This window comes from Liolophura sinensis, chromosome 10 (genome assembly GCF_032854445.1).
Source record: "Liolophura sinensis isolate JHLJ2023 chromosome 10, CUHK_Ljap_v2, whole genome shotgun sequence".
Classification (NCBI taxonomy): domain Eukaryota; kingdom Metazoa; phylum Mollusca; class Polyplacophora; order Chitonida; family Chitonidae; genus Liolophura; species Liolophura sinensis.
The window spans coordinates 9,250,140-9,271,911 of NC_088304.1; the positions used below are offsets into that span (position 1 = coordinate 9,250,140).

Sequence of the window (21,772 nt, forward strand, 5' to 3'; positions counted from 1 at the left end):
ATACAAATAACCCATGGACCAAATTTGTCATTTTTTATAACAACCGTTATGTTGTAGCTGCTTTCTGCTGTCTGTTGTATGACATTTTGCAGGAGTATGTCATTTGACAACAAGGGAATAGATAAATAGATCTATTTTTATAGTGACATAAATGACCTAAATTTTCGCCCACAAAAGTGCATTTTTGGAGGCAAATAAATGTCACAAAATATTATTTTTGGTGCTGAAACTGACAATTTTCAAGTAGAATATTATCCCATGGTCCAAGCAAACCTCAAAACACTGCTTCTCAGAAGAACTCTGGGAATCAGGAAAAATGGGCAAGTTAGCCTTGGATCATTTAGAGTGGGGTTTTTTTTTCTTTACATAGGAGCCAGAGTATTTTAAGCCTGTGTATTTTAGGTTGATAAAATGGGAGTTAGTGATAACAATTTAAGGTTAGCTCTTACTTCTGTGTGTATTAATATTGTTACTCTTGAAAGTGACAGTAGTTACACGTACATACAGCTGTTTAGTGTTAGGATAATTTATTAAAATGTTTATCATCCAGTACCCTATTTTTACATCTGCTCAATGAAGTGCATACCTGTAGTCCAAATGCTCAACACTAACTGATGTATAGAATCAAGCACCCTTTACCATTATTGCTGCTCTAGTCATCTTCGTATTGGCTCTGAATAAATATTTAAATCAAGGGAGCTTCATTTTTGCAATCTGATACATCCCTGCTTGACAGTCGCGTGGCAGTCAATATCATCACTATCTGACTTGTCTGTCCTTCGCTTGAATAAACCTTTATCCTCAGTGAAAATAAGTTTGTCTTCCCTCAACAAAGCAAGAAACTTTTTTTTAACCGGGCAAAAGGATTTTTGAAACCTAGAAGCACATTCATCTAGCATATGTTGAGAAATGTTTCTGATAGAATAATATATTGAACTCTCCCTAGCACTTAACAATGTGGAATTCATGACATCTGAAGGGAGAACGTTAACCGCCAATGAAGCAATAGGAGATGAGTAACAGTACCGGTAGCCGATCCCTTATATACCTAAATGAACTAAAATTTCGCCCACAAAAGTGCATTTTCAGAGGGAAATGTGATAAAATATTATTTTAGGTGCTGAAACTTACATTTAACCAGTAGGATATTAACATACCATCCAATCTAACCTTAAAACACTGTCCTATAATCAATAGAACTCTCAAAAACCGGGAAAATGAGCAGGTTTGTCATGGTCGAAATATTAGGTCATTTACAGTAGTTGGAACAGGGGAGGTAACAGGTACTCAACTGCGCACGGCACTTTGGCATTTTCCCACAGTATGTGATTCGGTGGTTTACAGGTAAGATAGACCACTTGTGATAATTAACATATTACCTCAGGATTCTACAATGTGTGAGTGATATGATATTTACCTCTATTTTGTTGGAATTTAGATAATATATTAATAAAGAACTTTTTGTTGCAGTGTTTAAATTCAGATGTTTCTATTTATATTTAGAATATTACTTAACATCTGAACTGTGTGAATTTCATTTAGATGCGGGTATGGAAAGGCTTCACTAAACTAGTGAGAAGTAATGCGACAAGAATCATTTAGATTTATATTGAAGTAATGATCCTTGAACACTTGTCTCGATTTCCTGAACTCACTTGCCAAAGGTTGGTGGTTTATCGAAGACACTCCAGTTTCCTTCACCCATAAAACGCACCATCATCGTAAGTGTGAAAAGTTGTGAATATGGCATTGAACAGAAAATAAATAATTAAATAAATAAATAAAATGTTATTATACAAATATGTAATGTTGAAAACCATCTATGAAGCAAGTATCGATGGATGTCGGACAGATGTAGACTAGATGGATATTATAAATGTTGTGAGGGGGATGAGTTGAAGTGTCTCAACCTACATGGGCCTGTATTGTACAGTAGATTACAAATTTAAAACAAAAAAACATGAACATGTATGTCTGAAAACTGCCAAATTAGTTTACATGTACTGCATACGAATGAGATGAAAAATAAACTTGACTTGGCTCTAAATCAAGATTTTCAGTGGTTTGGGTTTTTTTTTTTTTTTTTTTTTTTCGAATTCAGTGGGAAGTAGCGGTATGACATCACTTGAAGGACCTATAGTCAAATAATTTGGAAGTTCATTTATCTGATTCGGCGCTAAGAGGTTATTTCTTTCACGATTTAGTCGAACATATACATTCTGATCTATCAAATCCGCCATACTTTTTAGGGGCCTCCTTGACCTGGGGGTTAGCGTCCTAGCGCCGAATAATGGCCGCTCACCAGTGGGGTCGTTGTGAGTTCAAGTCCAGCTAGTGTTGACATCCTTTCCGGTCGTATGTGAGAAGGTTTGTCAGCTACCTGTGGATGGTCGTCAGTTTCCCCATTGTTTCCTCCCGTTGGTTGCCGTTGTATAAGTGGAATATTCTCAAATACCGCGTAAAATACCAATAAAAATAAAATAACAAATAAACTAAATCTAGCTTAGTATGATATCAGCATTATTCTAAACACCTCTAAAGCCATATGTACAAGTAAAACTGAATCTAGTTTAGTGTGATATCAGCATTATTTTAAACACCTCTGAAGCCATACGTACAAGTAAAACTGAATCCAGTTTAGTGTGATATCAGCATTATTTTAAACACCTCTGAAGCCATACGTACAAGTAAAACTGAATCCAGTTTAGTAAGACACCAGCATTATTTTGTAACACTTCTGAAACCGTACGTACAAGCTGGGGCCTACATGTTCGCTGCAAAGCAGTACTTTGTACGTGGTATACACATGCGCGGTATAGTTTATGAGTGCCAAGAAATATAAAATTACTTACTAATGTAAGAAGTTTTTATCATGCGAGACTATGCTTTTTATCTTATAATTTCCAGTCTCAGAACAGGATTAATTTCCTTACAGTTCCGGTCAATGAAATATGACTGAAACAGTTCAATGAACATCAGAAAAATCATCAGAGTGTTGGCCTAGATAACAAGCTGTTTTACATGTGGATAACAGGGTTACAGTACGAAAGTGTTCACATAACCTACCCGTGCTTAAATTTGCAGCACCGTGCCGCAAGCTGGGGTGATTTTGGAGACTCCGGTGAATTCCATCTGCACGAACCGTGTGAAATAGATAAATACAATGCTCTACTCCACTGAGATATCATAGCTCTGCTCGAGAACATTGGTGAATTCGGACGTTAATATACTTCTTCTCGTTAATATACAAGAACAAATCACTGTTTTTGTTTTTGAGATCTTTTAATCATGCCAATATCGGCGTTTTCTTGGAAAGACGTATTTCTATACACTGGGATTCCATCCTGGGCGAAACTTTTTTGTCAGATCAGAAAGTCAGATAAATTATGTATTCTATTGACTTGATTTGAAATGAAAATCACAATATCTTAAGTAGAAAAGTATTTTGAATCTGTGCAGAAAACTTCATAACTAATTGTAGTTTAATTCATTATCGTCTTTTATGGAGTGAATTCGGATACAGAATCCTGCCCTTTCACATTGTCACGCAAGAATAAGAAACGGAATGGGAATGTTGCATGAAAAGAAATGTTTAAATTTGCACTCGCAGCAGTTACAGAAAAATGCATGGGCTTTCGGAAATTAATAACAGCCAACAATGTGAAGTTGTCAACACTGGGAAATTAGTAACAGAAACAATGTGAAATCGTCAGCACTAAATGTAAGGGCACTTCGCACGGTGAAAAATACTGTTGCCAAACGGCAATTCCCAACAATACGGCGAGTGCCGGTTTGACGTGCGCTATACTAGTTTATAGTGTGTCGTATGTATCCAGGTATCTCTTAAATCACTCACGGCCACTGCCAAAATTGTCTCTCGTCAGTGACACGTATAACACTACAAACCATTCACATCGATATGCTGGAAGTCCACGTCATTGTGAGGAAAATGCAAATGAGAATATTTTTTTTCTAATTCATGATGCTAAACTAAAGCTTTTTTATATATAGAGTTCATTGCGTTGCGTGATGTCATAATTAGGCCCGACGAAAAGGCAACATAGATTTCACAAAGATACGATCCCAAGGATCTACAGAGAGACAATGTAGTGGATCCTTAAACCATCGTGTAACTCTATAGCCCATTATTGTTCAAAAATGTCCCAAGGCTTAATACCAGATTTAACTTTAATCCAAGTCTTCAGATTTGTACATGTATTTGGCCTCAAAAATAATTCTATAAAGTAATTCTATATCTAAAGTATATTAGATATAAACTAAATCTGGGGGCCTCCGTGGCTCAGTTGGTTAGCGCGCTAGCGCAGCGTTATGACCCAGGAGTCTCTCACCAATGCGGTCGCTGTGAGTTCAAGTTCAGCTCATGCTGGCATCCTCTCCGGCCGTACGTGGGAAGGTTTGACAGCAACCTGCGGATGGCCGTGGGTTTCCCCCCGGGCTCTGCCCGGTTTCCACCCACCATAATGCTGGCCGCCGTAGTATACGTGAAATATTCTTGAGTACGGCGTAAAACACCAATCAAATAAATAAATAAATAAACTAAATCTGCTGTTCTTCATCTGGTCTCTGTGCAACTGTATTGGTTGCTGGGTTTTGATAAAATCGTAAATATATGTTATGACTTAATACCAGTATTAGCTAATACACTTTTGAACAAACGGTTCCAGATTAATAACAGGCTGAAGCTAGTGCAACATTATTTGAGTCTTCATAGAAGTCTGCGCAAACGCTGTCGACCGTTTATTATCAATATTAAATATAAAACACTAAAGTAGATAGTGAAACCAGAGCTGCGACGACAGCGTGACTTTTGGGAAATGGTCACACCGTAACCTGTGCAATTCAGTTTCTTGTCAATTTTTCATACATAGAAAAAGTGATGGAATTGATCGGCTTTCTCAGTAAATAACCGAGTGCTTACTTGCCGCGAAATACACTGTAGCATCTATTCTGAATCATACTAAATATCCCAGTATAAAGGTCCAACTGCCTATGCAATATACCAAATGCCCAAGTATAAATGTCCAGTTGTCTATGCAATTATACCAATGTCCCAGTATAAAGGTCAAATTGTCTATGCAATATACCAAATGTGCCAGTATAAAGATCCAATTGTGTATGCAATCTACCAAATGTTCCCAGTATAAAGGTCCAATTGTCTATGCAATATACCAAATGTGCCAGTATAAAGGTCCAATTGTGTATGCAATATACCAAATGTTTCCAAAACAAAGGTCTAATTCTCTGTGCAATATACATGTACCATATGTCTCAGTATAAATGTCCAGTTCTCTATGCAATATACCATATGTCTCAGTATAAATGTCCAATTGCCTATGCAATGCACCAAATGCCCCTGTCCAATTGCGTATGCAATATAAGAAATGTCCCAGTATCAACAAAATAAAAGATCACAGCAAAGATGGCTAACGTTGGTCTGCACGTAACCGATGAAATCCGGCCTGTTTTCAATTTACATCAGTTAGGGTATTAATGAATACCGGTATGTCAATAAATAAATAAATAAATAAATAAATAATCCTAGCCGTTCATGTGAATCCTTCAATAGTGTGACACCTTGCACAGCGCCTAGCACCATGAATTATACCAAATGTCTCCCTTAAATTTTGCCATTTTCTCAGTACTCCGCCTTTCAACCATGCGTGTACAAGGGCGTGGCTTGGTTCATGTGACCATTTTAGAACTACCATATACTGTCGTCGCTGCTCTGGTTTTACTCTCTATGCTGTAAGCCTTTTCTGTTAGTAAGCAGGCCATGGCGGTGATGTGTCTGTTTTTCATGAGAACCTTGCAGCGATTTCCACAAATGGATGGAGTCACTTCGTGAATGGAGTCACTTCGTGAATGTCAGACCCACTATTAAAAGGGACGCAAACCAGGATAAACAGGAGTTTCACCTGAACATAAAAAGCATTTCCTCACCATGAGATCCTAGATTGAGACGTGCATGTATATATATATATATATATATATATATAATATATATATATATATATATATATAATATATATATATATAATATATATATATAATATATATATATATATATATATACAATGTTATATAATTATAATACAGATAATAAATATGATATAAAATGATCGTTACTAAATAAATAACGTTCCCTTCATATAATGGCTAGCGTTTGATTCACTTTGTGCCGAAGGACTGATTTCTTGTACTTAACACTTTTTAGGTATCATCCGTTTGAAATCATATTGCGTGAGTTCTGTTCGCGTAAGAATGCCCGTGAGACCTTGATATCATAATATTATGGAGTCTGAAGTCAACTATTTATTCCTACAATTTTGGTTGATGAAATGAAGTGAAATTGGACATCACCATAAAGACCAGAACGACGTTACCAATATATTTTAACACTCTAGACGTTGCACAACAATCATTTTTGACGATAGGTCGCGGTCCTGCTTCACACTAACCCCAGCTTACGGATAAAAACTATGCTGCCTACCCATTCCGCAGTCATGACAGTATGACACACAGGTATATTACACTGAACGTATGTCCATGTATATAAATTTGGATTTTTACGTCGTACTCATCAACTTTTCACGGTCGCTGTGAGTTCAAGTCCAGCTTATGCTGGCTTCCTCTCCGGCCGTACGTGGGAAGGTCCGCAGCAACCTGCGGATGGTCGTGGGTTTCCCCAGGGCTCTGCCCGGTTTCTTCCCACCATAATGCTGACCGCCGTCGTATAAGTGAAATATAATGCTGACCGCCGTCGTATAAGTGAAATATTCTTGAGTACGGCGTTGGTACTTGGTGAGAGGCTCCTGGGTCATTACGCTGCGCTAGCGAGATAACCGACTGAGCCAGAATCATGAAAAAATGTATGTCGATGACAGCAGACATGACACCCCACCCAGTCACATTATACTGCCACCGGGCCGACCAGTCCTGTTTCCTAGCTATATAACCGAGCGACAAGCGAGTCAGCTACAAGTACCATTCTTTAAGGTCTTAAGTATCACCCGTTCCAAGTCTCTCGACTGCGAAACGGACGCTCTTTCTACTATGAGGTGTATTACACTGAAGCTAGACTCAGCTGGGTGATATTTAACTTACAGATGAAGTATAAAATCATATCATCCCCTTATCGTAATTCATCGTAATTTATGGTTTCTGTCCCAGGCATTCCAAAATGCGGTAGTGAAAACGATATGAGGCTATTTGTATTTGTAATATTCCACAGGAAACAAAATAGCATTAGACCCAAAACTGGGTTTAACTGTTTAAACTGTTTTATCTGTTTAACTGAGAGCTATAACCAATGTACCTTGGTAACTTGGTTCAGGTACTTCCTTTGTTTAGGGCGTGACGGTGAGTTTTGATAAATATTTACTCCACTGCCAACTAGAAATTGTCCGGAAGCCAACGGAGACTCGCCGAGTACCGCCGGGCACTCTCCACAGGCCACTGGAAGCTCTCCAGACAACTCCGAACACACTTCAGATACTTCTGAACTCTCTTCAGAGATCATCGGAAGTGACACACATCGCTTTCTCAAAGAGACGTCCGAGGGCCTACAATTCAAACAAGCTCAGATGTTTTAAAGAAATCTCTAATTAATGATTCAAAATCATGCAGTATGGGGCCAACATGGCCTCGGAGTGAGCGTGATAGCGTAGCACAATGACTCTCGTTCTGTCAAGTCTTTCCTTTAACGAAGAAAGCATATAATATGCATATAAATCGCCATATCACTTTCGAGATCTGTAAGAGGTTTATCTCAAACGTAACTATAATCTATGTACAGGTAAGCATATAATTTAGAATAGCGGCTGAAGCATTGTATTTCTGAAAAGCAAATTTTTTATTTATTTATTTTTTTTTAGAATTTTGGGTTTCACCTTAGAAAGATTTAAAGTTGGATAAAATACAGTGGCCTTTTCTGACCATATTTAAGTATTATAACGTTACAGCACTTTCTTCATCTATTATTTGTGTGCCGCACGGAACGTTGGCGTTTAACGTCGTGCTTAACAATTTTTCAGTCATACGACGAAGAAGGAATCCTTAGAGTTCATGTAATGTTCCTCCTTGTTGCAGGACGGATTTCCACCTCTCTTTTATCTAGTGCTGCTTCACTGAGACGCCTTACCGAAGGCAAGTAAGCTGCCCCGCCCGAGCCATTATACCGATACGGGTCAACCAGTCATTGGACCTTCCCCTTCATGCGGAACACCAAGTGAGGAAGTTACAACTTCCTCTTCTAACGGAACGTTTTGAAAAACATATCTAATCTGTGAAATAATCTTTCAAGATAATTCAAATAACTTTTATAATATTCGCTTTAAATAATGTGAAACATTTGTGGACAACATAATCTTAAAAACACACCACAGATAGTAATCGCTTTTGAGCAATTTCTTGGTAAGAAAAGTTATACATAAGGTTTACATAAAACTTGTATATTACATACCGGTATTCTATTATTGTATTTCTGGACGCAGTTCTTGGTTGCGATAGCTTTAAGTCACCCATTATTTTTTAGTTAAAGTCTCTATACCTTACTTTCCGATCGCCTAAATCGGACAACTCCCAGAATTCCAGTTCATCTTCCCACTGTTCTAAGCAAAAGTTTGCATTCATCTGGAGCCTTCCACATCGGTAGAAATCTAAGACGGCGGGAAAAAACCTCGGATCTCTGTCAAAGAAATACCCGGAAGAATTGGTTGATTCACAGTCTAAACCTTGCTGGCCGATTTTGCCAAGACGCCCACGGCTACATTGGTATAACAGCTCCCGCTTGCAACGGAACTTTACTCCACCGACGTTGAGAGTAATGATACTACTTCCTGTTGAAGTTCTTGCGCCGCCTCTTAAATCGTCAAACTTGGTGGCTTTCCCGTCAGTAACTCTTTGGACAGGCGACGCCGTTTGGACTTGCGACGCCATTTGTTTTGCTTGTAAAGCCACTGACGTTGAACACATTACAACTTTTCAAAGTTTTAACTTCAACAAGCACCTGATACTCAACTGTATCAACCTAAGCAGGCCTACATCCACATGTACCCCACACTGACAAGAAAACATCCACCGGTGGACGATGTGTGCGTTTATAGGCCTATTCGCTGTGCAGTGTGTTTCACGCGCGCCATACATCGCATTCACAACCAATGCGATCAGTTACGATACATTTATTACACATATTTCCAATATGTAATCTATGTAATCCATCGCTATAGGCAAAGTGGCCAAATATAAAAACCTGCATATAGGCTATAAACGTATGCGATGACATGCGGACGTCCAAATTTATGCGTCTAGGAAATATGTGACCTTTTGAAAACAAATGAAGTAGTCATCTCCCAAGCTGTCAATGCCCATGGTGCCTTGCAAATTGCTTTGTTTCGAATGTAGGCCCTTGGACTGCTGGTTCAGCGAAGCAGCAATATGTTAAGGTTAAATGTCCAGCGTTTCAGAAGATTTCCCTCGTGTAGAACGTCGCTCTCTGGAAATTCCCTGAAACTCGTTCTCGCATGCCCTAAACTGGAACATATACATGTATTGTCATTTATATACATGTATAGTCAATTAACCGGACTAACACAAGCAGCATTCACATGCATCATGATCCTGAACGAATTCCAACCGTTCTTTCCGGTATAGCCTGGATTTGAAGGTCATTTTCTGGGCGCAATCATATGGCCTTGTGGTTTAAGGTGCTTACATTTCAGTTACTTTAGGGCTTCGAAGCACGGGTTCAGAGCTAGCCTATCTAGATCGACCGAGTGCTATCTTAAAGTTGTGACCACCATCTAGATCCCCTAGGTGAGAGTATATTTCAGGAAAGGGAAATTGTAAATTCCCACCGTGTTTAATGTTCGCGCATGTTGTTTAGGTTATAAATTAATAACTGGTCGACGAAAGCTCGCGTGAACGTCAATTTGCTTAGTGTACCGTTCGTTATAAACCGCCCGCTTTTTCAAAACTGGTTTAAGACTTAATCCCAAATTTAACTTTAAGGCATGTCTTCAATTTTGTACTTAGCCTAAAAAAAATGTAACATTATGTTAAATATGAACAAAAACTGCTGCTGTTGTAGTTTGACTGCATTGGCTGCATTTACTGTTGAGGTAAAAATTTAAATATAAAATAGGACTTAATACCAGTATTATAGAAAGTAATAAACTTTCGGTCAGCTGGGCCCTGGTCTTCCACTAATACGGTGTGCATATATGCATATCTGTACACCAGGTGTGGTTAGGATTTATTTTGCCAAAAGGGCGAGGTTTTCCCCTCAAAGCTCTAAATTTCCTCCAACCGTACACCTGCTCCATCATTTAAATTTTAAGATCCTTTGGTATGCATGGTGTTAAATGATCAAACAATGCAAGGGCAATTTCCGCTAGGATCAAGCATTCTGGAAGCTTCGAGAAAGCAATGTACGTCCGATATATATCTGATCAGTCAGAATAATGTTTGTGTCAATATCCATAACATAAAAAGGATTTATTTGATTGGAGATTTACGTTGTACTCAAGAATATTTCACCTATACGACGGCGGTCAGCATTATGGTGTTAGAATGGCAAGGGCCGTAATAAAAAAGGAAACGAAAATTCGAAAATAGAAGAAACGAAGATTTTGGTCCGTTGGCCACTTTCACAGAACTTCGTAAATCAGTTTTTGTAGCTTTATCTTGTACATGACGTCGCCTTAGGGAACTATAACCTAGACCAGGTCTTTTACCAAAAGTTACGAATTTACAAGACAACGAAATTTTGTGAATGTGAGCCCTGGTCTTGCAAAACTATAATTGAGGTTCAAACAAATGTCTGGTGAAATAACGCCTTCTCTCTATGTTCATCATGGCAGTCATTTAATGCGTGGGGGTAAGAAAACCAACATATGGCAAGCTACAGACGGACTTTTTCCTGTTATCCAGAAGCTTAATCCATGTGGCGACTTCAATACATGTAATAAACAGAAAAAGACTATGAAGAGAAAGGGGTTATTATGAAACTATTCTCAGTTTATTCATGGACACCAGCAGACAAAGAAAACGAGATCACTAGCATTCCGTCGACACATAAAACAGCCGAGATGTGGCAGAGTATGAACAGTACAAGATACAAAAAACAGGCTTGCAACACAAGTCGCTGCACGGACGCAGATTTACGCAGCCTTCAGGCTTACCTCCCTTAGATACTTATCTCTAACCCTTTTTCGCTTTTTCTATCAAATGTGGTGCAAATCAACAGCTGCGGAACCACTGCTTCCACTCGATTTTGTCATTTGTCTATACGACTTAGGTTCATGGATTACGTGTGATTAACACATTTGCATACATGTTACCAAGCTCTGGTTTTGTTCCATTTTTTTTTTTGGTCACTTTCTAATCGATTCATTCGTTGGCCGTGATTAAGATGGGTAATATTGACAGTTGAAACGTGAACATGTTACAGAGTCCCAGCTGGACAATCTATGCTGCACATAACTGGTAGAATTTTGAACTAAGTACTTCCAATTATTGCCACCTAGCCTGTCACATCCTTCTCAGCTGGGTGCCCTATTCCTAAGTCCACTTTCCCTCCTCAAGCTTCTTTTATCATCTGTTTAACTAAATAACTTACCGTACCTTTAGGAAACTCCATGTACAAGCAAAATAAGGGGGGGGGGGGGGGGAATTAGGCTGGAAATACAACCTCTCACATACTCCACAACAATGTTCTACACATACACAATTACTGTTTGTCTCATCATTCCTCAGAAAGTCATAAAAAAGTTGGAGAAACAAGCAATATTACATAATGTACACGCAAATCAATCTGACATAAACACGGCTTTCAATGTGCTCAAGTACAGTTTGTAAATATTTCAATATATATAGATACATACCACAAGACATTAGAACAAAACAAGGCATCTTAAAGAGTCCTCGTACAAGGGGAGGAAAAGGAGTACATGTACTGTATGTGTGTATATATATATATATATATATATATACAATGGGGCTGAAATATTCAGTTCACTGTACTGTACAGCCAGGCAAATGGAGATTGTGACAAATGAGTCTCCAATGCTAATTAAATGACATCACTGTGGGCTCACCATTTGATATTTACCTTGTACAGTAGCATTTGAATACACAGAAATTAGAGTCATTGTGAAATGTATGGGATATCGACCAATGCCAATCACACCCGACAATGGTGCCTTTACTCCTCCAAATTGAAACTCACAAATACAGGATAGCGGAAAATCCTTACTGTTGGTATTTAAGTCTTGAGTGCTTTTGTTAAAAGCCAATACTGACATAGCACCAAACAGCTTTTGAAATTCATGCAGAGTGACCCAGACAAGCAAATCTCAAATCAAATTCATGATACTTGCATTTCTCAAATTAAATGAACCATGCTTCATCTGCAAATGTACATGGCATATATCAAACATCTTTAAGCCCATCTCTATTGAATGTCCAGAACTCCATCAGTGATGCATCTGATGTTGGCTGGACTTTGGGGCTGATGCAGCCTATGCAGTAGCCCATGTTTCTATCAACTAGGTCTGGTGCACATGTGACGGTGCTAGATCATGTATTTACAAAAGGTGTGCTGTACAGAAATGATAAAATTGTCACCATGTGCAGTCTTGTCAGCCCCTGTAACCCCACCCTATCACCCCTACCCAACATAAACTCATTTTCACAATTCCCCAGCGCTTAAGATTTGTGATCAATGGGACCTTCCATGGATGTTCTACGGAATAAAAAGTTTAGAATTGGGAGTAAAGATTTTCCTATAATGTACAATCTAATGTGGCAGTCCACAGTGGCAATGGTCATGTTGTGACTAACTCTTCCAGTAGCCACACAAGTCCTGCCCAATTAGGCAAGGGAGACCACTATGTTGAGACTGTCCAATGTTAATTATAAATCCATTACTGCAGGACATGGTTATTTCCCTTTGCTCTTTGCTGCTCCTCTCGGTGGGGTCACTGGTCTCCCGGAATTAAAGCCTCCATAAGGGAATTTCTTTTTGTCTGCTGGTTTCAAAATCTGTATTATAAATAAAAACACAAATAAAATGTAAAAACAAGTATAAATTCTGAAATCAGGTCTTCACATAAAACATTCACATTTCGTAGTCAAGAAAAACAATATTAATCAAATCATGAAATAAGAGAACTGCCCCTCTGCTGCTGAAAAGCATGATACCTCTCCCTTATGCACATATGCACAGTTGTCCAGTCAGTAGTGCTTTAAGACAGTATGGACAATAAAAGCAGACTGACAACAGGATGTAAAGATGGTCAGTTTTGCACAATTACATTATGAAATTAGTGTCTTTTGAGCCAAAACATTTTATTGGAGTTTAATGCCAATTTTCTTTGTTATCCACCCACTTTTTAAAAATTGTTCTTGAAGAAACTAACCTGAAATGAGCACATCAGAGTATCATCCACGCTCATCATAGCCCCTGCATTGTCAAACTCCCCACAGTAATTTGGGGCTGAAAATAATGTCACCAACTGTCTCTTGGCAAAGAACTCATACCCATCTTCCACAACCTGAAAAGAAAAAACAAATGGCACTGTCAAGAAAGATGAAACAGAGTATTAATACGTTACATATCCGAACCCATTCCAAATCTTGAGGTATCTGCCCACTGCAAATATTCAGACCGGTGATCCGGATTTGATTGTTGCTTTAAATCATACTACCTCATTTTTACTCCTGCAACAAGTCGTGGCATAAACCACCAACCTTTGGCACGTTACTGACAAACATTCACACCAGGTGGTGTATAGATATGCGCTGGTGTTATGTACAATTTGTATCAATATCATAAACCTGGGCAGTGAGAGGCAGTTTCTCCCTTTCTACTTGTCCTGTTTTCAAGGTTTCTTAAAATATGAAGTTGTTTAATATGACTTCCCGATTAGAATTTTACCATCACAGAGGAGAATATTTCCTGTATGGCGAAAGTCATATTTAAACTACTGCTTTTTGGTCAAGGGCTGTTTCAGCTGACGAGAGTGATGTTTTAGTGAACAAACAATGTGTAATGAAGACTGAAGCAAACAAATCAAGAGTTATGTCAGTACAACCACAAATCACACCAATATTTCCCTCCTCCCCCCCTCCCCCCCCCCACCCCCGGAACAACAAATATTAATGAAATGTCCTTAAGTAATAAGCTGCAGCTGCATTTATCCTCACTCTACCCTTAACCAGCTTAAACAGGTTAACCTCACTGCCCCGTTAAGATTAAGCCTGAACTACTACATGCACAAGTATGATTATTAACAACCTCAAGTACTTAAACCTGTCATGGACTCAGCATTTCTCACCTTGCCACTGCCGTAACCACAACATGAACTTGTCTTTTCCTACAGGTGCTCTAGTCTAGTTGTTAATCACTAATCCTGCCAGCCTGGTGCACATGACCTCTGTGCCTCAAAAAGGCCATGAATAACAGGCTTGTTGAATGTAACCTTCCAGAGCTGATCCCTTTGGCAGACCTAATAGTCTGCCAAACATTTTTAAGTCAATGTCATAAAACAGGACTGTTTGTGCCGAAACTTACATTTTCCCCATTATCAGCTTACCTTTCAATCATACCTGAAAGCACCATTGTAAGATTCAGGCAAAATAAGTTGGTGAAGGACAGGCTTTTGTTCCGTTCACACAAACATTCCAGAATCCACTGTGTTTACACAGAAGCTGACAAGATTTCCTTTGCAATACAAAAGTCATCTGGACTCATCACCAAGTCCAGTTGAACACAATTTTTTAGCAACACGGGCCTGATCCAATATAATCCTTACCTGATGAGCTCTACATATAAGATCGAGGTCGTGCTTGTGTAGGAATTTGGCGACAATTTCCGCCCCAAATGTGAAGGAGACTCCCCTGTCGTTTTCCCCCCAGCCCATGGTCTCTTTGTCTGGATCAGACCACAGAAGATCACATAGCAAGCCTTGGTCAGGCACATCAGTCGGCCTCATGATTCGGCGAATCTGCTCCATGGACTGCAGATCAGGACTCAAACCTACTCAACAATAAATTCACACCAGTACTATTTTTTCCACATGAAATACACATGATCTTCAACAACTGATCAGGTTTATCAACGGTCTAATTCCTTGTGATATGGTGCTGAGCATCAGTTTGTGCTGGGATTCTTTGTTAACAATACAATGGGGGGGAAGGGGGGGGGGGGTAGAGTTTATTCAGTTACAGTTTTAATTTGTCTAATTTAGATGGGATAAATTAATATCCTTACAAAACTTCCTTTTACACAATTACTTTTGCACTACGGCTTTGTCAACGAAAGGTGCTATTGAGTGCAATAGAGCTCTCAACCTGTCCTGGTTCAACTTATGTAAGTTACTTTGATAAAATTTGAACAGCAGTTTACTTGAACTGAAACCCTGTCAGACAATCAGGCACATTACAGAGAGGTGATATTTCAAAGAGCATCACACTCTGCCTGCCGAAACTTGTGCAGAACAAATGTTTCAACAGTGAGTCGCATAATGTCGAAGATAAGAAACATCCAAACTTACCTCCATGACAACAGAAAATCTTTTCATCGATAATAGCTGCTATAGGCAAGCAGTTAAAACAGTCTGTGAAAGTTTTCCATAATTTAATGTTGTATCGTCGTTTACCTGCAAACATGCATAGTGAAGGTTATTAAAGTTCAAAGGATTCCCCATCAAGTAAAAGAAACCCAAAATTTAATAGAAATTAATGTTTTTAGGTCCCGTATTGACTAGAATATATATGTCTACAGTCCGTCACTTTTAAGGTGCTCAACTGTGCATGTGCTTCTGCCCGCACACAAACTTCTCTTAGTACGCTCGATTTTCTACACTCTTAAGATGCAACACAGTTAAAAATGTCCCATGGGCATTTCCTAGAAAACTCTAGATTACTGGCTGTTTTGCATCCTGCAATGTTTTCTGGGGGACATCGTCTAGTTCGTCATAAGGTAACCAAAACTCATAGAAATTGACCATTTGAAAATCGAAGACCAGGTCACTAATGCAGTGTGAACTTGCCATATATACGTTCACATTATCCTGTCGAGTTTGTGGCCTTTCAGAATTTCTTTAAATGTTTTCTTCCTTTCAAATTTATCAGGTTTGGTAATATTTCATGAACAGGAGGTACAGCGAATTGTTATATTCAAGTAATGTTTTTAACAGAAACGGGGAAATGTTTTTTCATTAAAAATTAATGAATCTGATGACATGAAATGAGGTGTTTTATGTTGGTGACCTAGTCAGATTTACCCCCCCTTTCCAGCCTCATTCCGATAGAATCCAGCAATGGCGAGTCTGATTGGCTAATATATGTACAGTTAAGCAATGAGATTTATTGTGTTTTGGCTGAGGCTCTATGGAAACAACATGCGTAGTGTGCAAGCTCACCAAAACCGGGCAATTCATACAAAAATGATACAGAATAGACGTAAGTGAGCGGGAATATCAGGCTTGTCTCTTCAGATTGCTACCTTTGGAGATGGAACTTGGGTGACGTCATTGGGTATCGTCTTGAAAATGACATTAGGGAGAGGGAGTTGGTCACAGATGTATATTTTTGTTACCACTATTTGTTGGAGATTAAGTTTCAAGGTCAGCTTTCAAGATTTGATTTCGATTGGATTAATGGTTGTGTTCGAATAAATGTTCTCAAAAGTACGAGTTATTCTTTTATTACTTTAATAAATAGCAATTAATTTTTGTTTTAAAAGTATTTAAGTCACCTGAGCAGCATTAACTATAAAAATGACAGTATGTCACGTCAAGAATATTCTGCGGGTGTAAATTGCACTTCTTGGCAAATTTAGGGGTCTGTGTTAGAGCACCCCTTTGAATTTTCAAAAATGACGCAGTGTCTGAAACACCCATCTACCAGCCCCAAAATTATCAACATTTGACATTTGAAGCGACTATTGCACAAAAACAAATGACCCAATCAGAAAAGAAATTGTTAAATATGCAAAACATATGGTTAGAACTGGCCTTCAAAGGTGATCTAAGGTTACACAAAATGAAATGGCACACAAAATTCTGAAAAATGTAATAATACTTGCAACAACTGCTATATGGGAGCTAAACAACCAATCACAATCAAGAAACTTGTTTCATATTCAACACTAAAGAACAGATTAAGGTTACATAAAATGAGCTTGCACACAAAATTTATCTTCAAATCTGATATTTGAAGCAGTCACTGCATGGAAACTAATGGCCAATCTGAATAATGGAAATCACTAAATATCTAAAACTGTTTCTTAAACTTCACCAGATTCTCCAATTATGCAAAACCAAACTACTTACAAACTATTATTAAACCCAGATAATAATTAGAGATGTTTTTTGCACTGAATCAACGCTTACTGAGTATAGAGGAATATATTAATTATGCAAAGTTTACGTACCGATATGCTACATAGGATAATCAAGAAAGCAAAACTTTTGATGTACACAAAATTTTCTGGAAACGCTCCAAATAGCTGTGTGAACAAACTCCAATCTGTAGAACTCTTTCCAACAGGAGCAACTTTGTTTCATTCATTTCAGTATTATTAACTTGAATCCAGAACACCCAGAATTCAAAGTTGAAGTTCATGAACTTTATATTCAAGACTTTATGAACTTTATAATCAAGGCCTCATAAGAGTCCCGATGAAGTGGAAAGTCTTTGGTAATACTTACATTCATCATAAAATCCATATATTCTGTTGATACTGGCACACTCATGGTTTCCTCTTAACAAGAAGAAGTTCTCTGGATATTTGATCTTGTAGGCCAACAACAGACAGATGGTTTCTAAAGACTGCTTCCCCCTGTCGACGTAATCTCCCAGGAATAAGTAATTGCTTTCTGGAGGGAATCCTCCATATTCAAATAACCTCAACAAGTCATAATACTGTCCATGTATATCTCCTGCAAACAGATAACATATCTTAGTCATTCCTAAAAACACTTACAGAACTTGTAGTTCAGAAAACTTTCACAAAACGCTGCACATCAATTCTCTCATAACTTTTCTCACAAATGACGTCGCCTTATGACCTTGACTAAGTCTTTTACAAGAAATGACTTACAAAGTTTTGTGAAAGTGGCCCTAGTTATTTCCATTTTATGTAATTAATGTGCAAAGCCATACTCCTGATGGTTTTACTTGAAACAGCACACAGTTTTATAGGTGAGGGAATGGTTGTGCCCTCAGCTATCTTTAGGCCCATGGCAAGTAAACAAAACAATAAAGTAAATAATTTTGACTAAATTGAAATATGAGGAAAACATGAGAACTGGAAACGAGACCCCCTGATTTCAAATTCTGGATAAATCTACGCCTACCTCTAACAAATTTTCACACTCAAGGTGTATACCATACTGACTATTGTGTTGTTCATTTAAATTTAACAAATCATATATGTCACAATGCATTTGCATTCTTATCTCTTATTTACCGCAAATCTTGAGTGGAGCTTCCAGTTCCAAGAGAATAGGCTGACTCAGGAAAATCTCCCTTGACTTTAAACACAAACCACGGATTTCATTTTCTGACAACTGGACATTTTTCCCTGGTCGAGATCCTCGCACTGCAATGAAAGAACAATTCATTTCATCTCTGCTTCCTTTAACAATACATGTATGCAATGCATCATGCTAATAGCAAATGTGTATAAAACAATTGAATATTCTGGTAGAATGGTTTAAAGCCATAAAAGACTTTTGTATATTTGGATGATAATGAAACGTACTTTAAATAATACTGTCATATTTGAAAGGCTGACAAACACTTTTTGATTAATTAGGCTACTTCCTGCTGTACCACAATAGTAACTAATTTGCAAAATTGGTGATTTTTTGTTAAATTTTCACAAGCCGGTGGGAGCTTTAAATATTCCGGTTAAAATAACTTTGTAAAAGTTAACCATTGCTAGTAAATTTGACAGAAAGACAAATTATAAAAGAAAAAAGTGTACAAGTAAAATTAGGTACATAAGTAAAATTTATTCCTACCTATTTTGTTTTAACATTACTACACCATGGCAACTCATAACTGATGGCATTTGGTGAAAATATAATGCTTATGATTATGAACTAGCGTCTTCTGATCAAGCTATGGATTACCAGGCTAGTGTTTTTAGCAATTTTAGCAATAAAAATACACCGACAATTTTTTTTCTCCCTGGAGTCAATCCAGTACATCTCACTGGTTTCAATCATATCATTCCACATGTTTATCTTTTTCCGGACAATGCCGAATGTGGCCGAATCAAATTGAAAATGGCTGTCGACAAAGTTTGGCTTGCCATTGATGTGATGGGTATATTTGTGTTAATTGTGATGTTATTGGTTTTTATTATTCATGAATAACTAGGTGATATGAAGTTAAAATTACTGAAGGATTATAGGAAACATTTTTTAAGCGTACAGCTCTGACATGTTCAGGACAGCACACCTGGATGGACCGAGTTCCAGGTAAGTAAATGAAAGAGTACAGATATGTGTATTTCTGAAAGCTAAGCTGGGAAGAATGAAACAGATCTCAGATCTATAATGAAATAAGGATTAAACACTAAACTATGGTGGTCATTCATCATTTACGAAAATGGTAAGTAACTGACAAATTTTAACCAAATCGTGGTTCATTCAGGCCTGATTTGGAAAATATAAGGTTTGATATTGAATAAAATGAATAAATTGGGATAATATCCCAATCAATGTTACTCTATAATTAAATATTTATGCAGAAACAATGAAATCAAACAGATCCTTCTTGCAATTCACTTGATCAGAATATTTGTACCTGTTTTCTTGTCGCATGCTCTTATCTGCAATACTAGAGTACCAATGTAGCTGCCATCGAGGCATTAACTCTACAAACTGTAATCAATTTCTTTGCTCTTTGACCACTTTGTAACAAGTTATTTTGTACTTTAGTCATGTTTTACCACACTGGAATAAACTAAATATACTTTTGTCAAAGTACTTTGTACAATCACAATACAGAGAAACTTTTAAGCTTCTAATTGGTCAATTTGCCTTAGACAAGCTACAGCATTCACCACATTCCTTTCAATGGTTTAGCAGCTAACAACAACATTTGGCCAAAACTTCTCATAACATCTTTTTGAGACCATTAAATAATACACACTTGCAAACCTAAGGCAAGTATTTTTCCTCATCTCAACCATGATCCCCAGTTAGGCCTCGAGCTCTGCATACTGTGCAAGGTGTGACATCTCTTTCGGCCTGCAGCGGCAAAGCTTTCGCGAAAACTGGTATAGGTTGGCTGAAGTATCTTGTTGATTTAACAAACATTGCCCGTTATGCTCTTCATTGCAGAAGATAAAGAGCAACAACTCTAATGCTAGAATGCAGTAATGAACTGCAATACAGGGCATGCCACAGACTTTACCAACAGAATGTTGCAGATCAGTTTCATTGTGCAAAATGTTGGACATTATAGACAGCAATACTGAGGCTTTGCATGTGTTACAGTAGCTATATACAAGCAGCATTCGCATTTTGGGAGACACGCCACAATTAGCACCCATTCGCAGAGAGTGGCCTTTAACATTTCTGCTTTTCATGGGCAATTAAACGGCAAGCTTTCAAAGTAACACTTTTTACACGGTGTTTTCAGTTTCTCCATTGTTTTTACTATTACGTTACGGCGAATGGGGATTCCAATGCAGAATTTCAATGAAACATTAAGCGTAGTTGTCACTAGGTTAAAACATAGGCTGTTGAGTGACAATTAGCACCCAACTCCCTTGTAATGCGAGATCCGCGACATTTGTGTTTAAACAAATGACGGCCTTCTGAATGCGAAAGTGACTTATACAGCGACGCAAGTACCAGGTGACATGGAACGAAGTTACGCAACCCTACCAACAATGCCATAACTCGAAACGTTGAGACAAATCATTTATGCCTAGACTTCAGGTTCCTTTTTTAATACTGAGGAGGATTCATTTTCACACATTGTAAATTGACCTTGGCATATAGCCAAAGATAAGGTGACACTCTGAAATTGAGTCACTATGAACATCTTTCTTCCACCAGTTGACCTTTATCCTATTTGTCATATCAAAATATACGACAGTAAACAAATCTAATCATAAATATCCAGAACTCGTTTCATAATACATTCACAACTTCATTGGACTATACAAGAACATATTGTTGTGGCATGCAATAGCCTAAGCATGTAAGAAAAGAATGTTTAACGATCGAATTATTTGTAGAAAAAAAATTATGCAAACAGATCTATATTTTCAACAAATCTAAGCCGAGGCATAATAGGCGTAACATTTCCTTGATTAAAGCTATCCCATCAACGCAGTTATACAGGAGGATGACAAAGTCAAAAGGCAGCCATCAGCTCTTTTGCTTGTTGATCGAAGACAAGAAAAACGCCGCTACAATAGATCTCCAAGGGGGTACCTGCAAACAACAAGCGAGCCGCTTGTGCGGCACAAATACTTCTTCGAACTTACCTTCTAAAAGTCGCGCTATTATACTGTCTATATTTAATTTATCTGCATCTGCCATTACAATGACTTTCACTGAATCGAGCTGTGCGTGTTTCCAGTCCTTAACTCCTATAGCTGCAGAGATGATCGTTGATTTAAACACAGAGTACCCCAACCAAATCTAACCCTCAGTAAAATGGCGGCCGTTACGAAGGTGGAGGATGTTGGGAAAAAGTAGTGACGCATCAACATGCTAAG

General features: G+C 38.0%; 1 protein-coding gene across 1 annotated transcript; it reads right to left on the reverse strand.

The window, feature by feature from the left end:
* Positions 1 to 11,997: 11,997 nt before the first annotated feature.
* Positions 11,998 to 21,707, reverse strand: LOC135477233 (serine/threonine-protein phosphatase alpha-2 isoform). Its single transcript, XM_064757404.1, has 7 exons — positions 21,539 to 21,707; positions 18,497 to 18,628; positions 17,736 to 17,966; positions 15,576 to 15,680; positions 14,835 to 15,058; positions 13,440 to 13,574; positions 11,998 to 13,062 (listed from the first exon to the last, which is right to left on the reverse strand). Exons 1-7 carry the CDS (start codon positions 21,591 to 21,593, stop codon positions 12,961 to 12,963), a joined length of 984 nt encoding a protein of 327 aa, XP_064613474.1. The 5' UTR covers positions 21,594 to 21,707; the 3' UTR covers positions 11,998 to 12,960.
* Positions 21,708 to 21,772: the final 65 nt, after the last annotated feature.

Excerpts from the sequence above, each read along its gene's own strand:
- LOC135477233 (XM_064757404.1), bottom strand. The coding sequence starts at position 21,593 with ATGGCAGATGCAGATAAATTAAATATAGACAGTATAATAGCGCGACTT. Across the intron at positions 15,059-15,575 it reads GATTTTCTGTTGTCATGGAG|GTTTGAGTCCTGATCTGCAG; the intron begins GTAAGTTTGGAT and ends ATTGTTGAGTAG. Across the intron at positions 13,575-14,834 it reads TTATATGTAGAGCTCATCAG|GTTGTGGAAGATGGGTATGA; the intron begins GTAAGGATTATA and ends TTTTCTTTTCAG.